The following is a 26,983-nucleotide window of genomic DNA, read 5'->3' as shown; positions in this document are numbered from 1 at the left end:
ACTAATGAATGTCGATTAACCAACGAACATACCCCAGTAAGTCACACGTATTTTAGAAGACAATTTGAGGACCAAAATTTGTCTCTGTTTAGGCCAAAGTAAGAGTTTACTTATTGTTATTTTTTTGCCTCCAATAAATCAAGGACCAGTGTGACATCTGCACTAGTAACACTGTTGGGACTGTAAGTAATGAAGATTATCAGTTACATATTATTAGAAAAAATGCTGCTCGCCAAGAAAAGGAAAAATTAAAACAGTCCACTAAAAACGATTCAACTAAATTGTTGTTCACTATGGATTTACAAACGGTTTTAAGTGCGCCAAAATTGCAAGTATCTGTTTAGTACTATAAAAAGAAACTTAATGTTCACAACTAATGTGACTGTTACATCTGGCATGAGGGAGCCGGAAATATAAAAGCTTCTGACTTCACATAAATTGTCATTCACCAGATTAAAAAGTATGTAACAGAAGAAACAAAAAAAGTTATTTTTTTTTCTAATGGCTGCAATTACCAAAACAGGAATTCAACTTTGAGTAGTGCTTTATCCAATTTTGCAGCAGCAAAGAATATTCAAATTTACCAAAACTATTTGGAAAAAGGACATACTCAAATGGAGTGCGACTCGATGCACGCCTGCATCGAGCGTCAGCTGAAAAATAGGGACATTTATGTACCTGGTTGTTATGTTTAAATTTGTAAAAATGCAAAATTACAGCATCCTTATGATGTTCATTACCTAGATCATCTTTTCTTTAAAGATTATTCCCAGATTGAAGCATACCCCTCAATTCGTTCAGGTAAGAAGAAAGGTGATCCTACAGTCACAAATTTAAGGTGTCTAGCATATCGTCCGAATGGTCTTATAGAGTACAAATTGTATTACGAAGATGACTGGAAACTACTACCGCAACGACCCAACAAAGAAAAAGCAAATAATGCTTCGCCATTATCATATCCCACTGCACCAAAAATAACACTTTCTAAATTTAATGATTTGCAGGATCTTAAAAACTTTATTCCTAAAGATTTTCGGCATTTTTATGAGTCTCTTCCTCATGAGTAAATAGAGGGTATTAGCCAGTTATAAAGTATCACAATTTTTATTTTTTATAATTTTTTTTTTATTTTTTATTCTTTCTTATGGACAGAATTTAATTTAATAGTGAATATTAGCAAGTTTTATAAACTACGGCAATTTTGGTTTTGATTTTTTTTACTTTTTAAGTATAAATATTGGTTGTCACTACTCGTTTTTAAGAATATTTTATATTATTATATATAATATATATTTTATTATAATAATTTAATTAAAAATAATTTAATTTATTGCTTTTTTTAAACCTCGGAAGTGGTTTTTTTATGAGACAAAACCTCGTAAGTTTACTGACAGTTTAAGATTTTAAGTTGCAAAACCTCGTAAGTGGCTTTTTAACAAAAAAAACAATGTTACTGACTTTTACTCAAGAGTAATGTAATCGTTACCTAAAAAGAACCCTACACACAAAAAACTAAAAAACTGAATGTTAAATCAAGAAGCCAAAACGTTTTTCGTGTCTCCTGTAAAGTTACATAAAACTGACTTACGAGGTTTTGCAGTTTAACCGTCGATATGATAAATCATGTAGTGTAAAGTCGACTTAAGACTTGAAGTTTGTTATAACGGGAAAAGACATATCAATTTTAAGTAACTCTTATATTTATTTTTGATCTTATATATGTTATGCAAAGTTGTTTATGTTTGCTAATATATTTACAAAAACCTTCTTTATGTTCACATATTATAAAATAGAAAAAAAATGTTTCAAAACTGGCAACTTTGCATCTAAATTTATGACCGCCTTTGGCATCCTTTGAATTCAACCAATCAATGCTCAGCATTTTCCTATCGTATATTTTATTATCTTTATTATTGCGTCTGTCTCTGTCATCCATGTCATCCCTTTGAATAAACAAAACAATTGGGTTTTTCAATATTTTCATTGCACAATTTTCAATTTTGAATTGAAGACAAAGGGATTCAAAAGTGCTTGGTAGTTGTTATCGTTATATTCTTTTATTGAACACGAAATGAAGTATTTTAAGAATTTCCTTTGTCATTTGTAAACAAAATGAAATAAACCACCTTAATTTATAAATAACTCCCAAAACAAAAAAATATGGGTAGTAGTTTCCATCACAATTTTTGATCTGTGAAGGCTAAGATTTATGCATCATTTTTCATTGTTTGTTCGTTAGTGCAAAGCTGGTATTTAGGAATAAAATGGACTATTTACCTACCGAAATTATTGAAAGAATTTTAAGATATTGTGATGGGAAAACGTTATTAAATGCTAGGAAAACTGATGACAAATTTAAAGCGGTAGTGGATTATTTAACGCAGGTACGTTTCTGTTCAATAGCCAAATATAAACATTAAAATAAAATATGATTGTAGTATCCTGTGTAGAGGATATTTCATAGTATTTCATTTACACATATTCTGCCAGTTGTACAACAAAATCTTTGTTAAATTTTTAATCGTTAAGAGTCTACACAATCAAGTCAGTATAGGATTTATATTAGAATTTTTTATTTAATAATACCTGAATACTTTAAAAATTAAACCCAGATGAAATACTGATGCAATGCAAAGATAAAGTGTTCAGGGAGTGATTAATGTCCTGTAAATTGTTTCAGTGCTTTCTGCTTCTTTGTGATGTCTCGTTTATTTTTATATCTCTTTTGAATATAGCAAAAATTGTAAAACCTAAAATTTCTACAAAAGACAGTTGAGATTTAATTTCAATACAGAGCACCACCATTCGCTTATACATATTTTGTTATTTTGGACTATTCAGAGTGAACTTTTAGTAAGCACTGAATGAAACAAAATCTTTCTGTCACATTACCAGTTATTTTAAAAATAATATGCCCTAGATGCTACAGCAACATCTGAACGAAGTTCTATTGGTTTCTAAAATTTGTAGTTTATGTCCAAGAAATATGTAAAAAATGCTGCTTGTGATGTCATTAACAGTAGAAAAAGATCTTTATTTAATAATATATATAGCAGGAGTGTTTAAAATAACTCTAAAATATACTGAATTTCACAAGTATCTTAATGTTCCAAGTAAATGCAAATGCAAATAATACCAAAGCAATCCTAATAGTGAATCTACATAAATGTGGAATGATTCATCTGCATAAGTGATAATATGTTAAAATATGTACTAAAAATAGCTTTAATCCTTTTGTATTATGCCATATTTATTGTGTTATTGTTAATTAGGTACTGCATTTTTGTTTAGCTCATGTTCTTCTGCTGTAAATGCAATAAAGAGGATCATATCACTTCAGACTTACTTGAAGCTTATCAGCTATCATCAGATATGATTTGACATTTGATCCTTTGTTACAATCCACATTTTATATATTCTTCAATAAGCTTTCAAATTCACTTTTTTCCTTTATTATTACTTAGTATTGTAAGTAATAACTTTTTTGTAGAAGTTTTAAGCTCTGTTAGTCACTTTGTTATAGACAGTTTTTTTAACAAAAATCATTATAACCTTCATTTTTCAGAAAACACAAATCTGGAAATGTTGTTGCAATGAAGATATACCAAAGAATCAACTTATAGAATATTTGCAACGTTACAATGAAGAGAGCTATGATAAATGGTTAAATATTTACATAAATTGGAGTTCTTGGGAAAATCCTAAACAAGTAGTGTGTGATATTATTTTAAGTCCAGTAGAAGTACCTAAAATATCATGTATGGCTGTTTCTCGTCATTTTATAGCTGTGGGATCCCAAGATGGTCGACTTAGGATATTTACCAGCCAGTGGAAGACTGTTTTTGCTGCTAGGCTTTTAGCAGTAAAGATAAATAGCCTCACTTTTATTGAAAGTAATTCAATTTAGTTAATACCATAAAATGCGAAAGTTAGAACTCATTTAATATCAAAACCTCCATTAAAAACCATATTTATACCATACAGTATGTATACTACGGAAGTTTTCCTATGAATCAACATAAAATGAGCTCTAAAATTCGCTGTGTTTGAAAAAATATGTAAGTAAGTCACCAGAAATGTAACACGCAATTACTTTTAGGTGAACATGATGCGAAAGGGATGTATATGTGTCTTGCACTTTCATTTAACAATGGTCTTAATATATTTTGCTTTGATGGACTGTATTCAAATCAACTGGAAGTCCATGATGTAAAATCTCACAGGTAAATAAATTTTTCTGTACATTTTTACACAGTAAATATCTCAATCATGTTGCTATTATCTGTCTTTAAGTAAATTAATCTCGAAAGTGTTTGTTTTCACCTTAAAATACTCTTTATTTACAAATGCCATTTTAATTCACCTTTTTAAAGGAATAGTAATTCTATTTTATGCGCACTTTTCTTATGATCAGTAGGACAAGTATTTTTATGATTTTTCTTTGTATTTTCAGTGTTTACAAAAATTTTATTTGTTACGAAAAAATAGGAGGACGAATTACGATAGCGAAATTAACCAGCATTGAAGGAGGTAGGCGGGAATTGTCGGAAATTTGGTTTTCCAGGATTTACTCTCCGTCATGTTTATCATGTATGAAGATGTGGGACGGTGTTTGTACGTTCCTAATCAATAATGAAGTAAAAATAATAGAATATGGAACAATAGAAGGGTACACTATGGATTTAATGAAGAAGAAAACAAAAATTTCGTTTAATTTTCCTTTAAGTGATACTCCCGTGACACAGATATTAAGAAATGATGTAATAATTAGTTTAAGTAAGTATTATGTTTTCTTAAAATTGAATTTTCTACTTCTTTGCCATCTCAAACAGAGCATTTTATCAGATTCTATTAATACATTCTTTTTAATTGTTACTTTGCTTTTGGCTTAGTTGATATATAACAGGTTGTTCAATAAGTTTGTCATTCGATAAGAGATGTTGCTATGAAATTCGTTGTTTTATGTTTTATAACGTTGCACTACTGTGAAGTTTTATACAGATCTGTCAAGTCATTCATATTTTCACAGCTGTTTGGAATAGAAAAAAATTGGAAATCCATAGTGTAGTGTTAAATTTTATTTTTGGAAGGTGCGGTACCAAAACAAATGAATAAATGGTCATTGAAATTGTATATGGATTCATCACCATCAATTAGAACAATAGAATGACGTTTTGCTGAATTTAATCATTGCTGGATAAGTCTCCCACTAAACAATGCTCACAAAATGGAGATTGTTTTTATAATATTATTGATTAATCAAGGGAGTTTTAGTAGAAGTCCTTGGAATCTTGTTAGATATTGTGTACAATATTTCAATGCAATTTTAAGTTTCAAACACTGTTTGTACAATATGTGTCGTATTTGAAGCATTTTAGAAAGTATAAAAAGTAGACAAACACTTTTTTATCAATATGGATGGTTTTACACCCAAATGAACAGCTATGGTGTGAACCCTGTAGTTCGGTTTATAAGCGAATTAGGATCCTGGTACTTCGACTCAGAAGTGAGTTATGGTTTATATATAGTCAAAAAAATTATCACAAAAGTATGGATCACAAAAGAAAGTGTTAACATTAGTTTTTTGGGTCTCAAAAGTAAGTTTTTCTCTTTGATTACTTTTAAACTGTTGAAATAGATGGCGAAATAGCTGGTAAAATGAAGAAGCTGGCTTCTACTACAGAAAAAATAAATATGTATTTTCTAATTGTAAATTCAGTTTATTTTATTAACTAAATACAGGAAATTAAGTCTACATATTTAAGGTTTATAATGTATTTTTATAGAACAGAAAGAGACCGGTGATCTTCGATGGCACGTAAATTTGGTCTTGCATGTGCAATAAGCATTTGAAATGTTTCGATCTCACGAAATTTTTGCAAAATTCTTCGCCTTAGCTGATCATCATTTTGGACTTCCCAGCCATTATTATACACCATTCGATTCAAAACAGCCCAAAACTCTTCTATAGGCCTCGCCTGAGCGCTTGGGAACAAAATTTATATTTTGAGCAGTTAACCAATCTGTCGTTCTCCTGGCGTAATGGCATGACGCTAGGTAGGGCCAAAATATGATTTCATCATGGGGTATTTATAAATTAAACAAGCTTTGTAAGAAACTTGTCAACGTAATTTTCAGCATTGAGAGCTTCACCGCGAATAATAAGTTTGTATGACATCTTAACGAACCGTAATTGTCAAAACTGACATTTTTATATCGTTTAAGTTGTTTACTAGGTTTGGGTTCCAATGGCAACTTGATCGAATGCTTCCGCATATATATATATATATATATATATATATATATATATATATATATATATATATATATATATATATACGCCGGTATATTAGTCGTCACGCCCTTCCGGTAGGGATCTATGGAGTATCACCGAGCCGCAAGCACTTATCCCTTGCCGTACTGCTCCACCATAGGCCAATCAGACACCAGCATATTCTAGTCTAAACCGTAAATTCGTTTTAGAATTTTAAACTGCTGCGTTAGCTTTTTTTATTTTTCTGTACACCGAGCCAGAGTATGAACGCACATCCACTTAACCATTCGACAGTGAAGTGAATGAGAGTCGGCCGCATGACCCGCTTGGCTATCTGACTGACGCTTCCTACTAATAATACTTTTAAATCTAAAAATTTTCCGAAAACTTTAGGGACATACGTTAGAATGAACATTTCAGAGCAGCCGTCTCAAAAGTTCGAATAGCTATGATGATTGCCGACCTCCGCCGCGGAGATGGCACTTGAAGAAGAAGAAGTTAGAATGAATCCGGTACTTCGCCTCAAAAGTGAGTTAGGGTCCATGTATCGCCAAAGAAAGTGTTAACATCAGTTTTTTGGGCATTAAAAGTAATTTTTTCTCTTCGGTTACTTCTAAACCGGTGAATTAATAAACTCAGACAATTGCTGAAAGTTTTCGGACTAGCTAATGAGGCTTTTGCAGTTTTTTGGCTCCAAAAGACATTTTGGCTCTTGAATTACCCATAAACTGCGGGGTCACAAAACTCAAACAACCATCACAAAAGTCAGTGAATGCAAGCACGAATATCTATTCTATCTGTCATATTTAGTTCCTTCTGACCAGTGGCGGCTCGTGGTAATTTAAAAATGTAATTACAGAAACGGTGAATAACCGCCGCAGGCAATTGTGTTGCTGGCGAAAAATTTTTAAAAGCCTCGTCCTTTTTTGTCTAAATTTTATATTATTTATTACTGTTATTCCTATATAAATAAAACATAAAAGAAATATGAGATAAGTTTATTGTCGCATACAATTCATTAAATAAATGCGACTTAAAAACAAAATTTAAACTTATAAACTTATAAATAAAAAATAATATAAAAATGTCTGGGTGTTGTTGTGTTAATTTACTGAGTTTATTCATTTTATTTGTACAAAAAATCCATTGTTAGATTTTTGTCTTTTGCAAAAACATCGATAGCACGAACCTTAAAGTCTGAAATTGTGGAAATCATCTCCTCTATGCTTAACATAGCAAGTGAATTTAATCTGTTCTGCTGCATTGTTTTTCTCAGTAAAGAATTAATCCTTTTTAATGTAGAAAAACAACGTTTCCTTTCGACACTGGTCATTGGAATTGTACAGATTAATTTTAATAAGATGACAGTTCCACTAAAACATTCAGTCAGGTTTCTATCGATAAGAAGTTGTAAGATTTCTAACGCCCTTCCCGCATGATGAAAATCTTTTCTGTCATAAATAACAAACCATTCACTTTTAAGGTTTTCTTTTTAAAAAAGTTATAGGTTCGCATAACGGTATCAAAATCGTCAGTAGGAAAGTCGTTTTCATATTCGTTGAATTTTTCAAAAAAAAAAAAGTTTTGAAACCAAAAAATGTTCTGTAAAATGAAACCTATCTTTGAACTGATTAATCAGAATATCACACACTTTTTTTGTTTGTACAGAATATGATACTGACCGCTTCTTCAGTGGTGAAGGTGGTCCATCTAAGTTACAAATATTTGCAAGGGCTTTGTCAAAACTGTTTAAAAATCCGTTCATTTTAACGACAAAAGTGTTTCACACTGCGGCATTATTTGAGCGAAACATGTAAGCCAATGAATGAAACTTGCATTATTTAAATATCCCACCAACGCCTCTGCTTGGTTTATTGTGGTAAAATCATTCCCGATGCTCTCTAATATACTCTCTAGACAATTTATTTGAAGCTTTGTTTTTAAAAATTTTTCTGACGGTTCGTATGTTAAAATTTCATCTTGTTGCAGGTGCTGTCGGAATCCTTTTTTTCACTATGTCGTCTAGCATGCTAGTTCTTTTTGCTGGTCTTAGAAAAAAGGCGGAAATGCATGTGAATTGGCAAAAAAGTTGGCTACATTTGCATGAACACAATTACTTTTCTGCATATTAAATTAAATTAATGTGCATAAAAATGTACATAAAATACGCAAGGAAAATCTTTTCATATAATACTTTGAACGCCATCTTCCCTTCCTGACAATACAGCCGCACAACCATAGCTGTGACCTATTCGCTGATTTACTGAAATATTAAGCAGTTCCAACTCTTTTCTAATTTTTGTGGCTATGTCACTGGTACTATGTGAAACAGGTTCTAAAAATTTCCAAAAACGTTCGTAAATTTGGCCATTTCGCTCATATCTTAAAATAATCAAGTTGCTGATGGGTCAGTAGTTTCATCACACTGAATGGATACAAACCGGCCTCTGAACCTGTTTTTTAATTTCTTCCTGGCAAACAGATACAATACCATCTGATGTCATTTTGACGTACCTTTAAAAACATTATTTCTCTGCAAATCTTGTTTCATAGTCATATCGATTTCTGATACAAAATCAATGAGACCCCTGTATATTCTTGGATTTAAGCTTTCTGATGACTCGTCATGTATCTACAAAGTTATTTCGAATACGCCACAAAATTTAACACAATCGTTAATGTTAATGATATTATGATATTTGATTAAAAAAAATTCATCATCATCATTGGTGCTACAGCCCTATAAAAGAGCCTCGACCTTCCCAAGTCAATTACGCCAGGCAGTTCTATCCATTGCCAACTGTTGCCATTTTGCTGCGCCTATTTGTCTACCATCCTCATCTACACCATCCCTCCATCTGAGTTTTGGTCTACCCCTATTTCTACTTCCCACAGGTTGTGACATAAGGATTCTTCTAGGAGGGTTGTTCTGCTGTGATCTTGCTAGATGTCCTGCCCATCTTAGTCTTCCTATTTTTATAAAGGATACTACGTCTTTACCACCAAATATATGTTTATATCTGTGATATATCTCGTAGTTGTACCTCCTTCTCCAAACAACATTTTCACAGATGCCACCAAATATTCTTCTCAGGATCCTTCGTGCAAATATAAGCAGGAGATTTTCATCTGCCTTGGAAATGGTCCATGTCTCCGATTCATATGTCAACACTGGTTGTATAAGGGTTTTGTATATGGTTATTTTTGTTTTTGGGCTTAAGTTTCTGCTTCTCATATGTCTACTCAGTCCAAAATAGCATTTGTTTGCTAGGATTATTCTTCGCTTGATTTCTTCCGTCATGACGTTCTCCTTGGTGATTAGGGAGCCTAAGTATGTGAATTTGTCCACCACTTCAAAGGTAGAATTATCAACCGTGAATTGGTGGCCGATGTTTCTGGCTCTATTGTTGGGTGTTGATGCCATTATCTTAGTTTTATTTTCATTTACTTACAGTCCCATATTTTTTGAGTCGTTTGACAAGGTGGTATACATTTCTTCTAGCTTGCGTGTTGTGCGGGCAACTAGATCAACATCATCTGCATATGCCAAAATTTGGGATGATTTATTAAAAATGTTTCTGCTGTCTATTTGGGCATCCCTGACCGCCTTTTCCAAAGCTATGTTGAAAAGGAGACACGCCAGCGCATCTCCCTGTCGCAGCCCAACATGCGTTTCAAATGCCTGTGATTGTTCGCCCTGTATTTCGACTTTGCAAACAACTTTACGCATTGTAGCCTTAACCAATCTTATCAGTTTATCGGGGATGTGGAATTCATCCATGGCTTCATACAATTTATTTCTTAGGACACTATCATAGGCCGATGTAAAATCTACGAAAAGATGGTATGTGTCGATATTGAATTCATTGGTTTTTTCCAGTATTTGCCTTAGCACAAAGATCTGGTCTGTTGTTGATCGACCAGGCCTAATACCACTTTGATATTCGCCAAGAAGCTCCTCTGAATATTCACTCAGGCGACCATATAAAATACTCGAAAATATTTTGTATGCTGTATTAAGGAGGGTTATTCCCCTATAGTTTCTACATTCTAATTCATCGCCCTTTTTGTGTAGCGGCAAACGATCCCAATACACCACTCTTCTGGGATTTGTTCCTCATTCCAGGCTCTCAGTATGATTTTATATATATGATTAGTCAGAGTAGCACCTCCAAATTTGAGGTGGAGGTTGTCATTAAAAAAAATTAATGATACTATAAACTGAGAACACATCTAAGCGACCACGATCGCGTTCGCGTCCACGATGGCGATGGCGATCTCGGTTTCTGTAGAAAGCGAACACATCGGACCGATAGCGACCTGCGATTTCAAATACAGTTGGAAATGTAGTTTATAAAATGTACGATTTATAAGAAGACGCATTGCAAAAATTTAATAAAAGGTATGCGTAGGCGTTCTATTTTTTCCACTTACAAATGCAGATATTTATGCAGTTTATTTTGCAGTAAAAGAAGAGATGTTTGGTTACACGATATTAACCTAAAAGCGAAAGAAACAACGAGAATTTCATAAATTGTACCCAGAACTTCGCAGAGATCAGAACCGTTTCTATACATGTTTTAGAACGAATTTTGAAAGTTTTGATGAAATTTTAGATCAGACCAAAAATCACCAAACAACAAACAAATTTTAGGGAACCAGTTGATGCTTTAGAATGATTTTATTTTTAATATGTACGTACTTGTATTCTGGGTGGGACAGATCGAAAAACATATATTTTTTACAATTTCAATAAGTTTTTCGATATACATTTTTATTTCCGCGAACTGCTGCCTTCTGAACGCTAAACTAATTATATCGCCGCGATTGCCGTCAAAACGCTGCACAAATTTCTTTGATCGCCAGCAGGTCGCGACCAGTATGTGCTGATTCACTTGTTTGTTTCAGACGAGTCGAATCGCGGTCGACATCGTGAACGCCATCGCGTCGTGATCGCTTAGGTGTGTTTTTCACTTAATATTTATGACATTTAAGAAAACTGTATTTTAATGAAATTATATTGTGTTTTCACTGTACAAGTGAACCAATGAGGAAATCGCCCCTGCTTCTGACTATATTATTTATATCGAACTTTAAAATTTATTGAACCACCTATTGGTATTTTAGGTAAATGTGAAGATTTCCTTAATTGTAATCTTATCGAATTTTTTCTACTGGGAGAGAACGACAAATGCAGCAAGAAAGCATTCAGTATCTGGGAAATATTTAAATGCTTCATCACCTGCATTTACGTTTATGGAAACACCTTAATTTTAGGCACCGACGTCGGAAGCGTAAGTAAACAACTTAATGCCTAACTATTAATTTGTACTACTCTTTTAATTTGTGTTTTGTAATGGAAGGATCCTTTCGCGCATTTTCCAAGTTTCTGATTGAAAAAGTAACAATTGTCACACCGCAACTTTTTTCCCCTTTCTCCTAAACTATTCAGACAGCTAACAGAATAGTTACTATAACAATAATTTTATAAAACTAAACTCTTCAAAAATTTGATGGTGTGCTTACCACTTAAACAACCAGTATCGAGATCTGACTGGAGATCAAGACTCGATCGAGTTCTTACATTTAAAAGCCATTCCCAAGATGCAAAACCCAAAATTTCCTCAAGAAACAACATAATTCGAAAGTTCACTGGTACAATTTGGACAGTTCACTACTACTACTACTACTTGTCGGTTTATAACGTTCTCCGCCGTTTTCCGACTTCCAATCGCCACTTAGACCGGTTGTTCCATAGATCTTCTTCTATGGCCCGCTCTCTCAGTTCTTTATTTATTCCTTCGCTCCAACTTTTTCTCGGTCTACCTCGTTTTCTCTTTCCTTCTGGTTGCCACTTTAGTATTTCTTTTGGCATTCGTTGTTCGTCCATTCTTTGTATGTGTCCGAACCAGATAAGTTGTTTTGTTGTTAGGTCATCTGTGATTGTTCGTTTGATTCCCATTATTTCTCTAATGCGTTCGTTGGTAATCCTTTCTCTTCTAGATCTTCCTGCGGCTCTTCTCCAAAAATCCATTTCCGTCGCTTTCAGCGTTGACAGTGTTCTTTCTTTCAGTGGCCATACCTCACAGCTGTATAAAGTGATACTTTTTACTATAGTCTCATATATCCTCTTTTTATTTTCTTTGCTGATGGATTGGTCCCATAAAATGGTGTTTAACATTGTGATGGCTTTTCTACCTGACGTATTTCTCTCTCTTATGGCTTTGTCTAATGCTCCATCTTGTGAAATAGTGATACCTGGGTATTTGTAGTCACAGCAGTGCTTTATCGTAGTGTTATCGTCTAATATGAGATCTTTTTGTTCTGCTCCAATGCACTAGAGATGACAAAGTCAGTTCCATCAAGGGATCAGGTGCAATGACTCCGATTCCGACTGCAGACTCGGTTCATTTTTGCAGGTGCAGGTGCACCTGGTAACCTTGACAGGTTTCGACAACAAATTGTAACTAGAAATCACGTTCTACTTTTCTCAGATCAATCTCAATTTTTCGCGCTTTACGCTATGAAAAATATAATATCTTTCTACGATTTAAAGTATACAGAAAAGTAAAGAATGTCTCTTAAATATATACTATTTACGGAAGAAAGGTCAAAAAGACGTATACACTTTGCAGTCAGTGTTTACTGTTGTAATATGGACTTACAAAAACTATTATGTTTGTAGCCATTAGTATTACTTTAATTTTATGTTAATAGTATATTAAAAATATGAACCCAAACTATTTTTATTCTCTACGGAATGTTACAGTTGCTTGTTTAAGGTATTAAATAAATACCATATATGTACACTAATAGATGGCAGAGGGCTGTCACACGACCGGTAATTCCTAGGAAATAATTTTTCTAACAGATATGAAAGCTACCCGATAATAGTGGGGTTTTTTTTTAAAGTGGTAAGTTTTGGGTCCAAAAAAGTATAATGTGAGAGCGAATTGTTTGTATGCCTGAGAATATCTTCTGGCCTTTGAAACTTTTTTCTGCAACAGTGCCTGAGTTTTTACAATTTCGGCAAATGATTTATTAAGAAATTTGTTTGTTTGTGACGTTTTGTTTTTTACATATTTTTCTATCTAAAAGTTTCTATTTCAAAAAGAAAAAAATTCCAATAAGCCAAATCAATTTACCACTCCGATATAAGCGCATGTACTGTCTGAATTACAGTGTGGTTATTCAAGAACTGATAAGAAGCTTGAGCCTACGTACTAACTCAAATCTTTTTTGGGTAACTGAGAGTGGGCGGAGTCTACCAAAACTCGGTACCCAGTGTTGACGCGACTGTTTCGCATCTGTGACATCTGTGTGTTCTGTTAATCTGTGGTTGTAGTAACAAGTTAATTTAAGGGTATTATATACTTGTGTATTTGTGTGCAATACAAAGTAAAATGAGTCTAAATAGAAAAACAAGTGCATTATGGAACTTTTTTACTGTAGAAGATAATAATTCCGATCATGCAAAGTGCAATATGTGTGGCCAAAAAATGTTTTACAAATCTTCAACGTCTAATATGAAAAGACATGTAACACGAAAACACCCGACAGTATCTCTTGATTCTCTTAGTCGCTTCCGCGAGCCTGAAAATATTACAAAAATCAATGATACAGATTCAACATGTTCACAACCAAGTACTTCTAAGGAGGTAAGAAAACTATATAATATGTTAAATTTAAAATAAAACATTATTTTTGAAATTTTCAGTCCGAAAATGAGCCTGCAACAGAGGTAAATGAAGAAAAGAAAAGAAAATTAAGCAGCCATTGTCAAAAACAAAGCTCATTATCATCTTTTTGTAGACCAAAGCAAATAACTTTAGCAACAAGGAAGAAAATTGACGACCACCTGTTAAAGTTGTTCACTTTAGATTTTCAGCCTTTTAGTGTTATTGCAGACAAAGGTTTTAAATCATTTGTTCAGGCACTTAATCCTGGTTATGAATTGCCTTCCAGGCAAACTATTTCACAAACTATGATACCAGCTATGTATGAACAATGTTTAAATAAATGCAAAAAATTTGTTCAAGAAGAGGAAATATCCAGTGTTTGTTTGACAACGGACTGTTGGACTTCTATAAATGGTGAAAGCTTTTTGGCAGTAACAATGCATTTTGTAGATAAATTGTTTAACGTCCGACAAATGTTACTAAAATGCCACCAACTTAATGAACGACATACTAGCATTAATTTAGCAAGAGCATTGCAAACTATTATAGAAGAATGGTCACTAACAAATAAGGTATCTCTCATAGTTTCTGACAATGCGGCGAATATTAAAAAAGCAATAGAAGATTTAGGTATGAAGCATCTAGGCTGTTTTGCACATAGTTTAAATTTAATTGTACAAGATGCTTTAAAACTAGTTGAGCCGACCATCACCAAAGTAAAATCAATAGTGACCCACTTCAAAAAAAGTTCAGCAGCTAATGCTAAATTAATGCAGTATCAAAAAAATTTAGGAACAAGTTGCCCAAAAAAAATTTTGCAAGACGTTTCTACAAGGTGGAATTCCACCTTTGTCATGTTACAGCGATTTGTGGAATTAGAGGAATCAATACGATCGACAATTGCTCTCTTGAACATTTCGTTACCTATAATAACGTTAGAAGAATGGGACTTGATTAAAAATTTGGTAGACATTTTACGCCCTTTTGAAACTGTAACTTCATCAGTTAGTGGAGAAAAATACATATCGGCGTCATTAGTAATTGTATTTACTGCATGTCTATTAAATGTAATGGAGGAAATGATTACTTCTGGCGAACTGAAATCGGATTTATCAAACCAAGTTATTGCTAAACTAAAAAATGGACTCCAAACACGATTCACCAATATTGAATTTAATGTTACGCTGGCTGCCAATACGTTTTTAGATCCACGTTTCAAGCTTCTACCATTTCAAAGCGCTGTAGCTGCAGATCAGATAAAGAAAAAAGTGACAAATATGGCTGCAGATCTCGTTGTACAAATTAGGGCTCCACCGCAGCCAGAAATGGAAAAAGAAAAAGAACCTACTACTGGCAGTGAATCAACGAGAAGCAAATATTCGCTTTGGTCTTCTTTAGATAACAAAATATCTAAAAAACAACCGATAGGGACAGGTATCAGTAAAGCTATCATTGAAGTGCAGCGTTATATTGAAGATGATATCTTAAATAAAGACGAAGATTCCCTTCTTTGGTGGAAAAACAATCGACATAATTATCCCACTTTAAGTTCACTAGTCAGAAACAAATTTGCTTTAGCCACGTCTGTTCCATGTGAACGTCTATTTTCGAAAGCTGGACAAATTTTAAATGAAAGACGTACGCGATTAAGTGCTCAAAAAGTAGAAAAATTATTATTTTTGCATATAAACAATGACTTTTTAAATTTTAGATATTCTAGCCTATAAATATCATTTTGCGTATTTGTTTTTTATACTTAATATTGTAATATAAAAATATTTTTAATAAAGAATTTATTTTTTAATAGCTATTTATTTTTTTGACACCACATTAATTATCATAAAAAAAACAAACTTGCTCAAATAGCATCCTTGCCCATGCCCTAACAGCTATAAGTAACCCAATACCAACCGGATTTTACTATCTCGAATCAGAGCATACAACGGACCAACTCAGCAGCAGGGCCAGGCTATAATCGATTCACTATTCAGTTATTAATCCCAGTCGAGTTCCAAATTCCGTTCCGATTCCGACTATCCGATCGGCCGTTGCCGAACGAATCCAAATATTCCAAGTTCCAAAACATGATTCGAAGGAATTGGTTGCTCTGCACCTGCACCTGCCTATGGACAAAAGACGAACTAGGTCCACGGAGTCACGGCGGCGAACTCGGTTCAAAAGAATAGGTGCACCTTTTGACAGTCATCTCTACAATGCACAGGTATTCGGTTTTCTTTTTATTTACTTCTAGACCCCATATATCATACTCTTCAATTAATTTTCGTGCCATATAGTTTAAATCGTCATAATCTTGAGCTATTATTACTTGATCGTCTGCAAAGTTAAGCGTATATACCATAGTATTGGTGAGCGGTATCCCCATTGTCCTGCATTTTTGTTTCCATCTTTTTAAAACACTTTCGAGGTATATTTTAAATAAAGTGTGAGACAAGCAACATCCTTGCTTTAATCCTTTTGATGTTATAAATTCTGTTGTTATTTGTGTCCCTGCTTTTATCTTTGTTATTGGTTGGTTGTATAGCACTTTGACGGCTTTTATTAATTCTATATTAATATTCGTGCATTCTTTTGATTGCCACAGCTTCTTCAGTGGAATGCTGTGATAGGCTTTCCGTAGGTCGACGAACAACATATGAATCTCTTGATTCCTTGCCATCTTTTTTTTCTATTATCTGGGTTAAGGAGAAAATGTGGTCAATAGTGGATCGACCCGTACGAAATCCTGCTTGTTCTTCTGCTTCATAATCTAAGTATTCTCTCTCGATTCGGTTCTTTAACACCTTTCCATATATTCGACTTATAGATCCGGTTACAGCTATTCCTCGGTAATTTTCACAATTATTTTTATCACCCTTTTTATGTATAGTTTGGACAGTTCAACCCAATGTATTAAGGATCTTAACTCTGGCTTTGTGTTTCTCTATAGTCTCTAGGATATACAATACAATAAGAATTGCTCCTCACAATATCAGAAAACCCGGGAATTTTGAAATTGCAAAGAAAGAACAAAATAGTGACCCGAGCCATGCTATATTTGGTCAAAGAAGGAATCCAACGTGATTAACATCTCGTAGTATAAGTTTCATTAGTTCCACGACTTCATCTAAATATACTCCTAGATAACGTCGCCTTCAGTTTTAAAGGAAAACTTTGTCCGTTGGTGGGACCTAAAGAACTAAAGAACTCGATCCGGGATATTTATTACCTTACATCAGCATCATCATTCTGGCTTTACAACCCTGCATGGGTCCTAGCCTCCTCAAGAATTTCTCTCCAGTTGTCCCTATTCATCGCCTTTCTCCGCCAAGCACGTATTCCCATATTTCTCATGTCTTCATCGATGTTATCAAGGAACCTTGTTCTGGGTCTTCCCCTTCTTCTCTGACCAATGAGTCTATCAAGGAGCGTTTTTCTAGCTGGGTCATTTTGTTTCATCCGCATTACATGTCCTATCCACCTCAGACGTCCTTAGTATGTTCTACGATATCAGGTTCCCGGTATATTCTATAAAGTTAAAAGTTGTATCGTCTTCTCCACACTCCATTGTCATTCACTGCTCCATAGATTGGACTTAGTATTTTTCTTTCGAAACTCACAGGAAATAAAATGTAGAATAGAGAAGGCTAGGAGTGCATTCAATAACATGGCCAAACTCTTTAAAAGCCACAATCTTAATCTGGAGATAAAAGTAAGGCTCCTACGATGTTATATCTTCTCAATATTGTATTACGGAGTTGAATCCTGGACACTAACTGAAGCAATGGAGAAAAAACTTGAAGCCTTCGAGATGTGGCTATACAGGCGAATTCTAAGGATATCATGGACAGACAAGATAACCAACGAGACCGTATTACGAAGAGTGAGCAAAGAAAGAGAGGTGATGTATACCATTAAAAGGAGAAAGTTGGAATATCTCGGACATATAATGAGAAACAGCACTAAATACAGATTACTGAAGGTAATCCTACAGGGTAAAGTATTCGGAAAGCGAGGAATTGGGAGAAGGAGAATATCATGGTTGAAGAACCTGAGGAAATGGTTCTCCACAACAACAACGAATCTATTTAAAGCATCAGTCAATAAAATAATTATCGCCAGAATGATTGCCAATATTCGGAACGAATAGGCACTGAAAGAAGAAGATTATTTTTTGTTAGAGTCCAGGTCTGTGAATCATATGTTCGGACTGGGCGTATTATTGTTTTGTAGAGTTTTATTTTTGTATTTCTCGATATAATTGTGGATTTAAGGAGATTGAGATCAAAATAGCATCTGTTGGCCGTGCAAATTCTGCGGTTTATCTCTGCGGTAGTATTATTTTCAATGTTAAGGAGAGCTCCCAGGTATACAAATTCGTTCACTGCTTCGATGACGTCGTTTTCTATAACGAGTGGTAGCAGGATTTGTGGTTGCGTGCTTATTTTCATATACTTCGTTTTGTTGGTGTTTATTATTAAACCCATTTTTGTAGCTGATTCTTTTAATGGTACATACGCCTCTCATACAGCGTTTTCCGTTCTCCCAACAATATTGATATCATCATCATAGGCCAGAATTTGCACTGATTTATTATATATTAAACCAGTGGTTGCGTAATTCCTCTGTGGTTAGAGCATTCAAAGATATCTCCTTTTTTGTGTATGGTGCAAAGTATTCCATTATTCCAATCATTGGGGAGGGATTTCTGTATCCATATTTCTTTTATATGCTGCTGTAATGAATAATTGTATCATGGCCACCTTTTTTATATAGTTCAGCTAATCGTTGGTGGTTCCTCTTCCCTCTCGTCTGCTCCCCTTACCTCATCTCTTTCGTCTTCCAGGTTTTCTTCTTCTTCCTCCATAGTAAGTGCCTGGTTAAAGTATTCCACCCATCTACTTAATACATATTTCCTTAGTGTTAATAGGTCGCCATTCTGACTTCTACATACCTTGTCTTGTGGTTGCCTTGAATTCTTTTCTGTTGATGTTAATTTTCTTATAGAATGCTCTGAATTCTTTCTCTCTATTAAGGTTTTCTATATATTTAAGTTCCGTACACCGGTAAGTTTATTACCTTACACCGCACCGTCTCGAAAAGCCGATACGTTACATGTTACTAAATTTTGTATAACACTCAGTATATAGTTTATTTGTTTTTGTAAGTATTTCTTAGGAAATCATTTTATGCCGTGTTAATAAAATTTCGGTATCGAAGCCCACCATCCGGTCTTAATTCGATTAACAGATTATTTAAATTGTTGTGACTACATTCTTAATATTCTATTCTTATATTTTTAATTAATATTTTGTATAGTCTCTATTTTAAATACGTTGAAATCGAAATGAATTAACCAACAAATCAATTGTGTGTTCTTTGTACATATCTAATCTTTCTCATTTGATTGCCTATTTTTTTTAATTTTCAACACAGTTGCAAAGAGAACTTGGGTTAATTAATACCGTATTGGGTACTTGGTATGATATTTCTATTTCGTTAACATTTTTATCCCATTTGATATCTATATCAGTTTCTGAGTATTTCTCTTTGATTTATGAATATCCCATTTCTGTTTTTTTGAGATTCCAATATTTAAAAACAGTAGCGCACTTTTTTTAAGAGTTGTTCTCTTCCCTGTTCTGTTTTGTTGTTTGATGTCTATATTTCTTGTGTTTCAGAGCTCACCCCTATAAACGATCCCACTCTTAGTGTATCTGGACTGAGCAAAGGTTCCATCAAGTAACATAGTGTGTTAGCGTTCTAATTTTACTTCTTAGCAATTGGTACAACCGTTCGGAGATCCCTACATTTGACTTTGTCAAGGTAAATTCTTATTTTTTGTCCAAGGAAAAAAGTAAAGTTCGTGTAATCTTCTGGCTCATGCCTAGTGATTGGGTTTTCAGGTCGCGCAAGCGCCCATTACATAGCTTAACGACCATTTAACGCCAGCCGAGACTGACGTTACGTACACTCCAAAGCACGCTGCTGGTTCGGTTACATTAAAAATCAAAAACTTTCTGTTGCCAGTGACGGGGATCGAACCTGGGTCGCCCGGTCCGGTAAGCCACTATCCTAATAGTATCCATACTCATTCGGAAATGTCTTCTAGCCTTACTACTATACCATTTTTTATCCCTTTTCTGTAAATATTCTGTATATCGCTTGTCTACAGTGTATAATCTTTGTTAACTTGATCTGTTCACAAATTAAGCAAATTTTTTGTTATACAGATATACATATATAGCGTGTCCAGTTGGAAAAATTTGGATTTGCGGAATTACAGCCACAAGTTGTTGATCGGCAAGCATCCGATCACTTGCATGGACGTAAAGGAGATGCAGAACGAACGCAGAATATACGTTGCGACCCGAATAAACATCCACGAAGTTTCGGGTTTCTTACCGAATGTTTACTGAGTTTAATGCGCTGAAGATTTTTGTATTTTAATATGTTTAAGCATTTGGACTGTTAGAGATTTAGTATTTGTTTTATCGGTATTATCATTGTATCAGTGTTAACCGTCAAAATATAATTGCTTACATACACCGAACGGATATTATGGTGAGGTGTGTGGAATGACGTATTTCGACAACGATTCCTCGGACTCCTTTGACCGGCTCAGCGTAACTATCGCCAAAAAGTTCGGCATTCTTTTAGTGCCGTATTTGCTATGTATTAGTTACTGCTGTTGTAGGTTTTAGATAAAGGAGTCGTTTGGCCTTGTACACCTTACCTGAAAGACCCCTTGTGCATATTCTACAGCTGTGTCAAGCTTTTTTTGGATAAAGTCTGCTTCAACCGATCTTCGGCAGCTGCCCTTCACTGGGTTTGACTTTTTAGGTTTGTAGCGAGATCCAGTTTAATAGTTTCTTTATTTATTTTTCTTTATATTTTTTTCTCGATTCTAGTACTAGGAACATGCTTGATAGGGCTAATGAAACTTTAAGGTTATCCGATATCGTAGTTAAGGCTTTTTATCTTCCACCATAAGATTTTAATGTTCTCGTAGATGTTGTTAAGCATAAGTTAAAGCCCTTTGGTATTAGGTTGTTGTCTCTACATCTTCGTAAAAAAAATTTGATGGAATTTTGACAATGTGTCAGTTTCTTGTAGAGAATTTCCAATCTCCGAAAATTTTAAATAACGCTGGGCCCATAACGGATTCTTAATATTGTTCTGAAGCTACTTTCTTGTGGCATGTTAAAGTAATTACTATTTAAATGGGAATAAGCCACAATTAAAAGTTAAAGTAAGTTTATTGATGTTTCAATTTCCACTTCGGAAATCGTTCTCAAAATACAAACATTAGTAAATTGTAATTTACCAATGTAAGCATAAGTTAGTTTTATCTCCGCTGCGTGAGTTTTTTGGTTGTTACTCAGTTTCGTCGCGTTTTTTTTGACCAATTCTGAGTAATGAATGACTGGTGTGTCCAGACCATATGCAGTTTAACACGGAGTTGGGGCCTTCTAGCTTCCACGACAAGATTTTAATATTCTCGGAAGAGTTTGCCAAGCATTAGTTAGTGTTACCTGCGCTGCTTTTGCTTTCTCCGTTCTTACTGAGTTTCGTCGGGGTTTTGCTGACCAATTCTCAGTAATGAACGTCTGGTTTGTGACGATATTCATTTTATAGTTTCTTTGTGTATTATTAGTCTATACTACGAATAGGAACATGCCTGATAAGACCTTAGAGGTTACCTGTTATCCGAAGTTAAGGCTGAAAGGTTTTTAAGTATTAGTTAGTGTTATATGCTGTCCGGGTACTGTTGTACCCACTTTCGTTCCACGATCAGTCGGTAAAAACGGTGCTTTTAATAGCTTCGCAAAAAAACTTGCGTTTGTGGTAAACTATACTATACAGCTATAGTAAATTGAATATTTACAGTGCTATTTTAGCCTTAGTTGCCGTTTTTGCTCTCAATAGATCATTGAGTTTTCTACAATCGTTTGATTTAATAATAATTTTTAAATACCATATGTAGTTCGCAAGGATGCTAGTGAGAGGGCTATCAGTCACAAAATTGAAGAAGACAATAAATGGATCTTGCTACTTCATCTTTTATTGAAGATGTTTCCTATCACACATAATCAGTTCATCGAAAAGTAATTCGATGAACTTACATCCATAGAGAAAATTACAAAGAAAACTTACAAGAATTAGCTGCTCTAAAAAGATGGAAGTGAAGCATAAGTACAACTCAGGAACCATGAAATTAAAAGTTCAGTTAAAAAAAAAACAGAACTACTTAAGTCAGTTTCTGTAAAATTTGCAAAGAACAGGAGTATATAAAAATTGTGTAAAGGAACAGTATACTTTCTAACATGGGGGACAAACAAAATCCCAAAACACTTATAGTATGATTTAATAATCGTTAATAAAAGATTTGTATTTACCTTTAGGTAGCATAGTATGTCCCCGTTATTTCAAATTAAAGCAAAGAAATAGTTATTATACCAGCGTATTCACGACATTTTCTCTTCTACGGTTTAATAAAGAAAGAGAAATAATTAAGTTATTGCTTTTCAATGTATAGCGAATCTTTATCCTAGCATCACACAATCAAGAAACGACATTTCGTTTAACTCCGACAAAAAAGGCGGTAATTGCAAAAAAGTAAACATATCAAGGTGCTACTTCTAGTAATGTGAGTTAACACAATCAATGCAGTATACGAGGCTTCATACACATCTATCATTAAATTAGATATCAACATAACCATACCAGATGAGGACACAATTTGTGCTAACAGTAAACGCAAACAATTTAAGAAAATAAACCATAGTAATTAAACTGAAGTTTACTACGCCAATCAAATCAAGGTCTATGTATGTACAATTTATATATTTATTAGTTATTATATATCTATTTATTTCTAAGAATGAAGGTAGTATGTATTTCAAAATTATCATTAGGTAAATTTATGGAATCTAAGTTCAATCAAAAGTTCAGTTCAATTATGTAAAATTAAAGGGTGATATATTTAATTCAAGTTACTAATATTCGTTCTCTTATTGAGTGCATTTAAACATTTAACTATATACCTATTACATTTCCAAAAACTGTATTTTACTGTAATTCTTTTCATAACAAAGAATGTTTACTTCTTTAAAGTTAACCCTGTGTTTAGATGTGATAGCATGTTATGCTAAGGTGCCGGAGTGTTTGGATAAGGTAATATCACTACGATGTGAATTTAGTCTACCTTTAAGTAAACACACGGTCTACCCTATGCAACAACTGGTACATTCTGCACAAGGAATGTGGTAAACAACATTGATTTGTTCAAGAAAAGACAAAGAAGGACAAAGAAAGTTCCTGACAGTCGTAGCGTTCTTAATCGCTACTTTGACTGGTATATTTTTAAACAATTTAATACATGTGTCTGTCACTTAAGGTAAGAATGTGTTTGTTTTCCATAACTAAAACTCCTTTGTTTCCTAAATTGAATTTAATTAAACTTTTGATTCAACTTACAGATTTCATAAATTTATTTAATATTTTGAAATACATACTACCTTGATTATTTACAATAAATAAATGAGTACATAATGAATAATAAATAAATGATTAAACAATAAATGTATAAATTTTACATTCATATTCCTTGAATGGATTGATGTAGTCAACCTCAGATTAATTACTATTGTTTATTTTCTTGAAACGTTTGTGTTTATTGCTAGCACAAATTGTATCCTTATCTGGTATTACTTCATTGATTGTGTCAAATTACATTACTATTAGTACTACCCTGATGTTGTAACAATTATTTTGCCTACCACATAGGGTATTACTATAAGGGGTTGAAAATTGGGGACATAAATTATGGGGCTAGAGATAAGGTAAGCAAAACAAACCGAAACGTTGCGAACGGCTACTCAGGGTTTCTCTGGAGAACTGGATCGTGGATAAGTTGAATGGCAAGGGGGCTGGAATGTGGTAACTACTAAAATGAAACAAAAGGGATAGTTACATGAGTCTCCTGGACAAACAGAACACAAGAAGGTTCTCAAGCTATTTAAAATAAGGACGCCGCTTAGAAGAATCTTCCTGCTGGATGAAAGAAAAGGCTCTTCCTTCCTAAAAAATACAAAAAGGAGTTAAAAACTTTTTAAAAGAAATAAACAAAATGGTTTAAGGAAAAAAATTAAATATTTATTGTTATCTCACCACAAACAGTTACAAAAATAAATAGTAATAATAAAATACAAAGAACAAACTTACTATATTACTATCCCTTTACAAACTGTAGAAGTTGGATATACTACAAGAACTTACAATTGTTAATGGGCGATATTTTGTAGCAGAAATAAGTTATTACAAAAGAAAAATATCTTTTTAAATGAAACTATGCATAGAGGTTAACCTTTTTTTAAAAAACAAAATAATATCTCCATTATGATTAGGTATATACCAAATGTCAAAAATAAAACTAGCTGTCAGATGTCAATATTGAATTTTAAAACTGAGAATAATGGACCGTGGAAGTGATGACGTAGATTTTATTGACATCTGTCAGTTTCACTTTCCAAACAAACCTTGTTTAGTGTGGATAATTTGTATTTTTCGTTATTTTTTTATTTTTTTTTTGCAGAATCTTTCCGCTTTTTGCAATATCTAAGTATTCTAATAGTTACTTCAACAATTTTACAAGGTTGTGTAAATAATAAAGCATGTTGTTTTATAAAAATATCAATAAAATGCATGTATCAATAAAGTAAGGTTAGAATGTCTTTAATTTAAATTTTTAAACTATATTTCATAGAAATAGAACACTGAATTATGATGGTATTATCGTAAAAAACACTATACTTAAAAAAAAGCAGCAGAGGAAGCAAAATGTTAACTTTATAGAATTTAAAAAGTCTTGAGATTGGGCATTTCAACTTTTGTTTGGAAAGTAATTGACAGTTGTGACGTCACACTTCCACTGTCCATTGATATGACAGCTAGGCCACACCCTAACATTAAAAATTACATGTTTATTACAATTTCTTAACCTGGTATGAAAGTAATTATTAATAGAAAATGTCTATTTTTACTTTAAAAATTCAACAAAAAAAAGTTACTTGATTTCACTAAATGTTATTTTTTTTCTTTATACATTTCTGGGGTTGAACTGGACTTACATTGCAAACACAAACAAATGCATCTTCAAACTGCTACTATAGTTTGAAATGGCTTAAGACAAACAAAATGAGGCTGGAAGTTGGGCACTGGACGCAAACTTTGAAACTGGGCTTCTTTAAAAACTGGAACACATGTGGGTATCTTTCTAAGTTGTTGTAAACGCCTTGTTTTCAAATATCTCAGATGAGAAACGACATAAAAATAAAAAACAGATTACTATTTCAAAACTGACACATTACATTGAGTATAATTCACTTTTTTCAACAAATTTGTCGGCTTCTTTTCCGACTTAACACACCGCCGTCTGCTCTCAACAAAATCTCTTCTAAACCTTGTAACTACACATACTGCACAATTAACTGCCACAATACTACACATTTTCTCATGAAAAGGGACGAAAAACGAAAAAATTACGAATTTGAAGATAAATTTGGACCAATAAAACTAAACGCCTTTAACAGCGGCCGGCCTTACCGAGAGTGATGTAATTCTCTACCCCGCAATACTTTCTCAGCGATCTAAATGAATGTTTATTTGAATAGCAATATTAAGCGGAAATGATCAAAGAAAATACCAAAGAAATACGCGTCCGTGATATATAAACAATAAAATTTGTTTATTATCAACTCCAGCGATGCAAAAGAATTGAAAATACTTTTTCGGTGTTTTAATACATACGAGGTGATTTCAATATATACCAAAGAAAATAAAAATGCTACAGTGTGTTAACTTTTTTTAAAACTATCGCCTTGTTTGATCGAGTTAAACGAAATGTCGTTTCTTAATTGTGTGGCGGCTGGATAGAGTCGTTATATATATTGAAAAGTAACAACTTGTTTATTTCTCTCCATTTATCAAACCGTTAAAGAGATCATGCGAATACGTTGGTGCAATAACCATTTCTTTGCTTTAATCCGAAGCAACGTGACCATACTATGCTACATTAAATATAAAATCTTGTTAAATAAATTTAAATACAAATCTTTTATTAACGATTACTAAATCATATTATCAGTGTTTTGGGATTGTTTGTTCTTCATGTTAGAAAATATACTGTTCCTTTACACAATTTTTATATACTTCTGTTTTTTGAAAATTTTACAGAAACTGACTTGGTTCTGTTTTTCTTAAAAAAAACTTAACTTTTAATTTCATAGTTCCTGAGTTGAACTTATACTTCACTTCTATCTTTTAGAGCTACAAATTTTTGTAAGTTTTCTTAAACGTCTTCAATAAAGGATGAAGTAGTAAGATGCTTTTGTTTTCTTCTTCAATTTTGTGACTGACAGTCCTTCCACAAGTATCCTTGGAGGAGGGTTATAGGTTTGCTAGATTATATCTTGCTTACGGTTATATATATATATATATATATATATATATATATATATATATATATAATTATATAATTATATATGACATTTCAAACACTGTTCTATGTTCATTTACACCCAAAGAATGTTTTGTATGTTTATTATTTTGATAATAAAATTATTTTATTGTGTCTACCTGTTATTATACGTAACCTTAACTATACCAATGAGGAGCGAATAAGGAATACATATTAGGATAAGAAACTATCGTTAAATGTTCTTGCGATCGCCACACTGACTGAGTCAGGATTAGAGAGCACATCCGCACAAGCATTGACCTTACCTCTGTGAAAAACAATCAAATTGAAGACACACTCTGCGAAGGTAAGTAAAATACATAATATGTACCATTTAGGAGGCATGCAAATTCCACTTCAGTAAACATTAATATTATTATTATACATAAGCAAAGGCAGATGGACAAGTCCCTATTATGCCCAAAAACAAAAAAATTTCATTAGTAACATACTAGTAAATTACAAAATTACAAAAAAAAAACAAAATTACAATTTTTGGTTTAAAAGAAAAAC

General features: G+C 33.3%; 1 protein-coding gene across 1 annotated transcript; it reads left to right on the top strand.

The window, feature by feature from the left end:
* The first annotated feature begins 1,931 nt into the window (after positions 1–1,931).
* Positions 1,932–26,584, top strand: LOC140445183 (uncharacterized). Its single transcript, XM_072537060.1, has 6 exons — positions 1,932–2,384; positions 3,566–3,893; positions 4,100–4,223; positions 4,454–4,776; positions 11,402–11,568; positions 20,184–26,584. Exons 1-6 carry the CDS (start codon positions 2,265–2,267, stop codon positions 20,367–20,369), a joined length of 1,248 nt encoding a protein of 415 aa, XP_072393161.1. The 5' UTR covers positions 1,932–2,264; the 3' UTR covers positions 20,370–26,584.
* The last annotated feature ends 399 nt before the right edge of the window (positions 26,585–26,983 follow it).

The sequence above is a fragment of the Diabrotica undecimpunctata genome, chromosome 7 (genome assembly GCF_040954645.1).
Source record: "Diabrotica undecimpunctata isolate CICGRU chromosome 7, icDiaUnde3, whole genome shotgun sequence".
Taxonomy (NCBI): Eukaryota; Metazoa; Arthropoda; class Insecta; order Coleoptera; family Chrysomelidae; genus Diabrotica; species Diabrotica undecimpunctata.
This window is presented reverse-complemented; position numbering and strand designations above follow the sequence as displayed.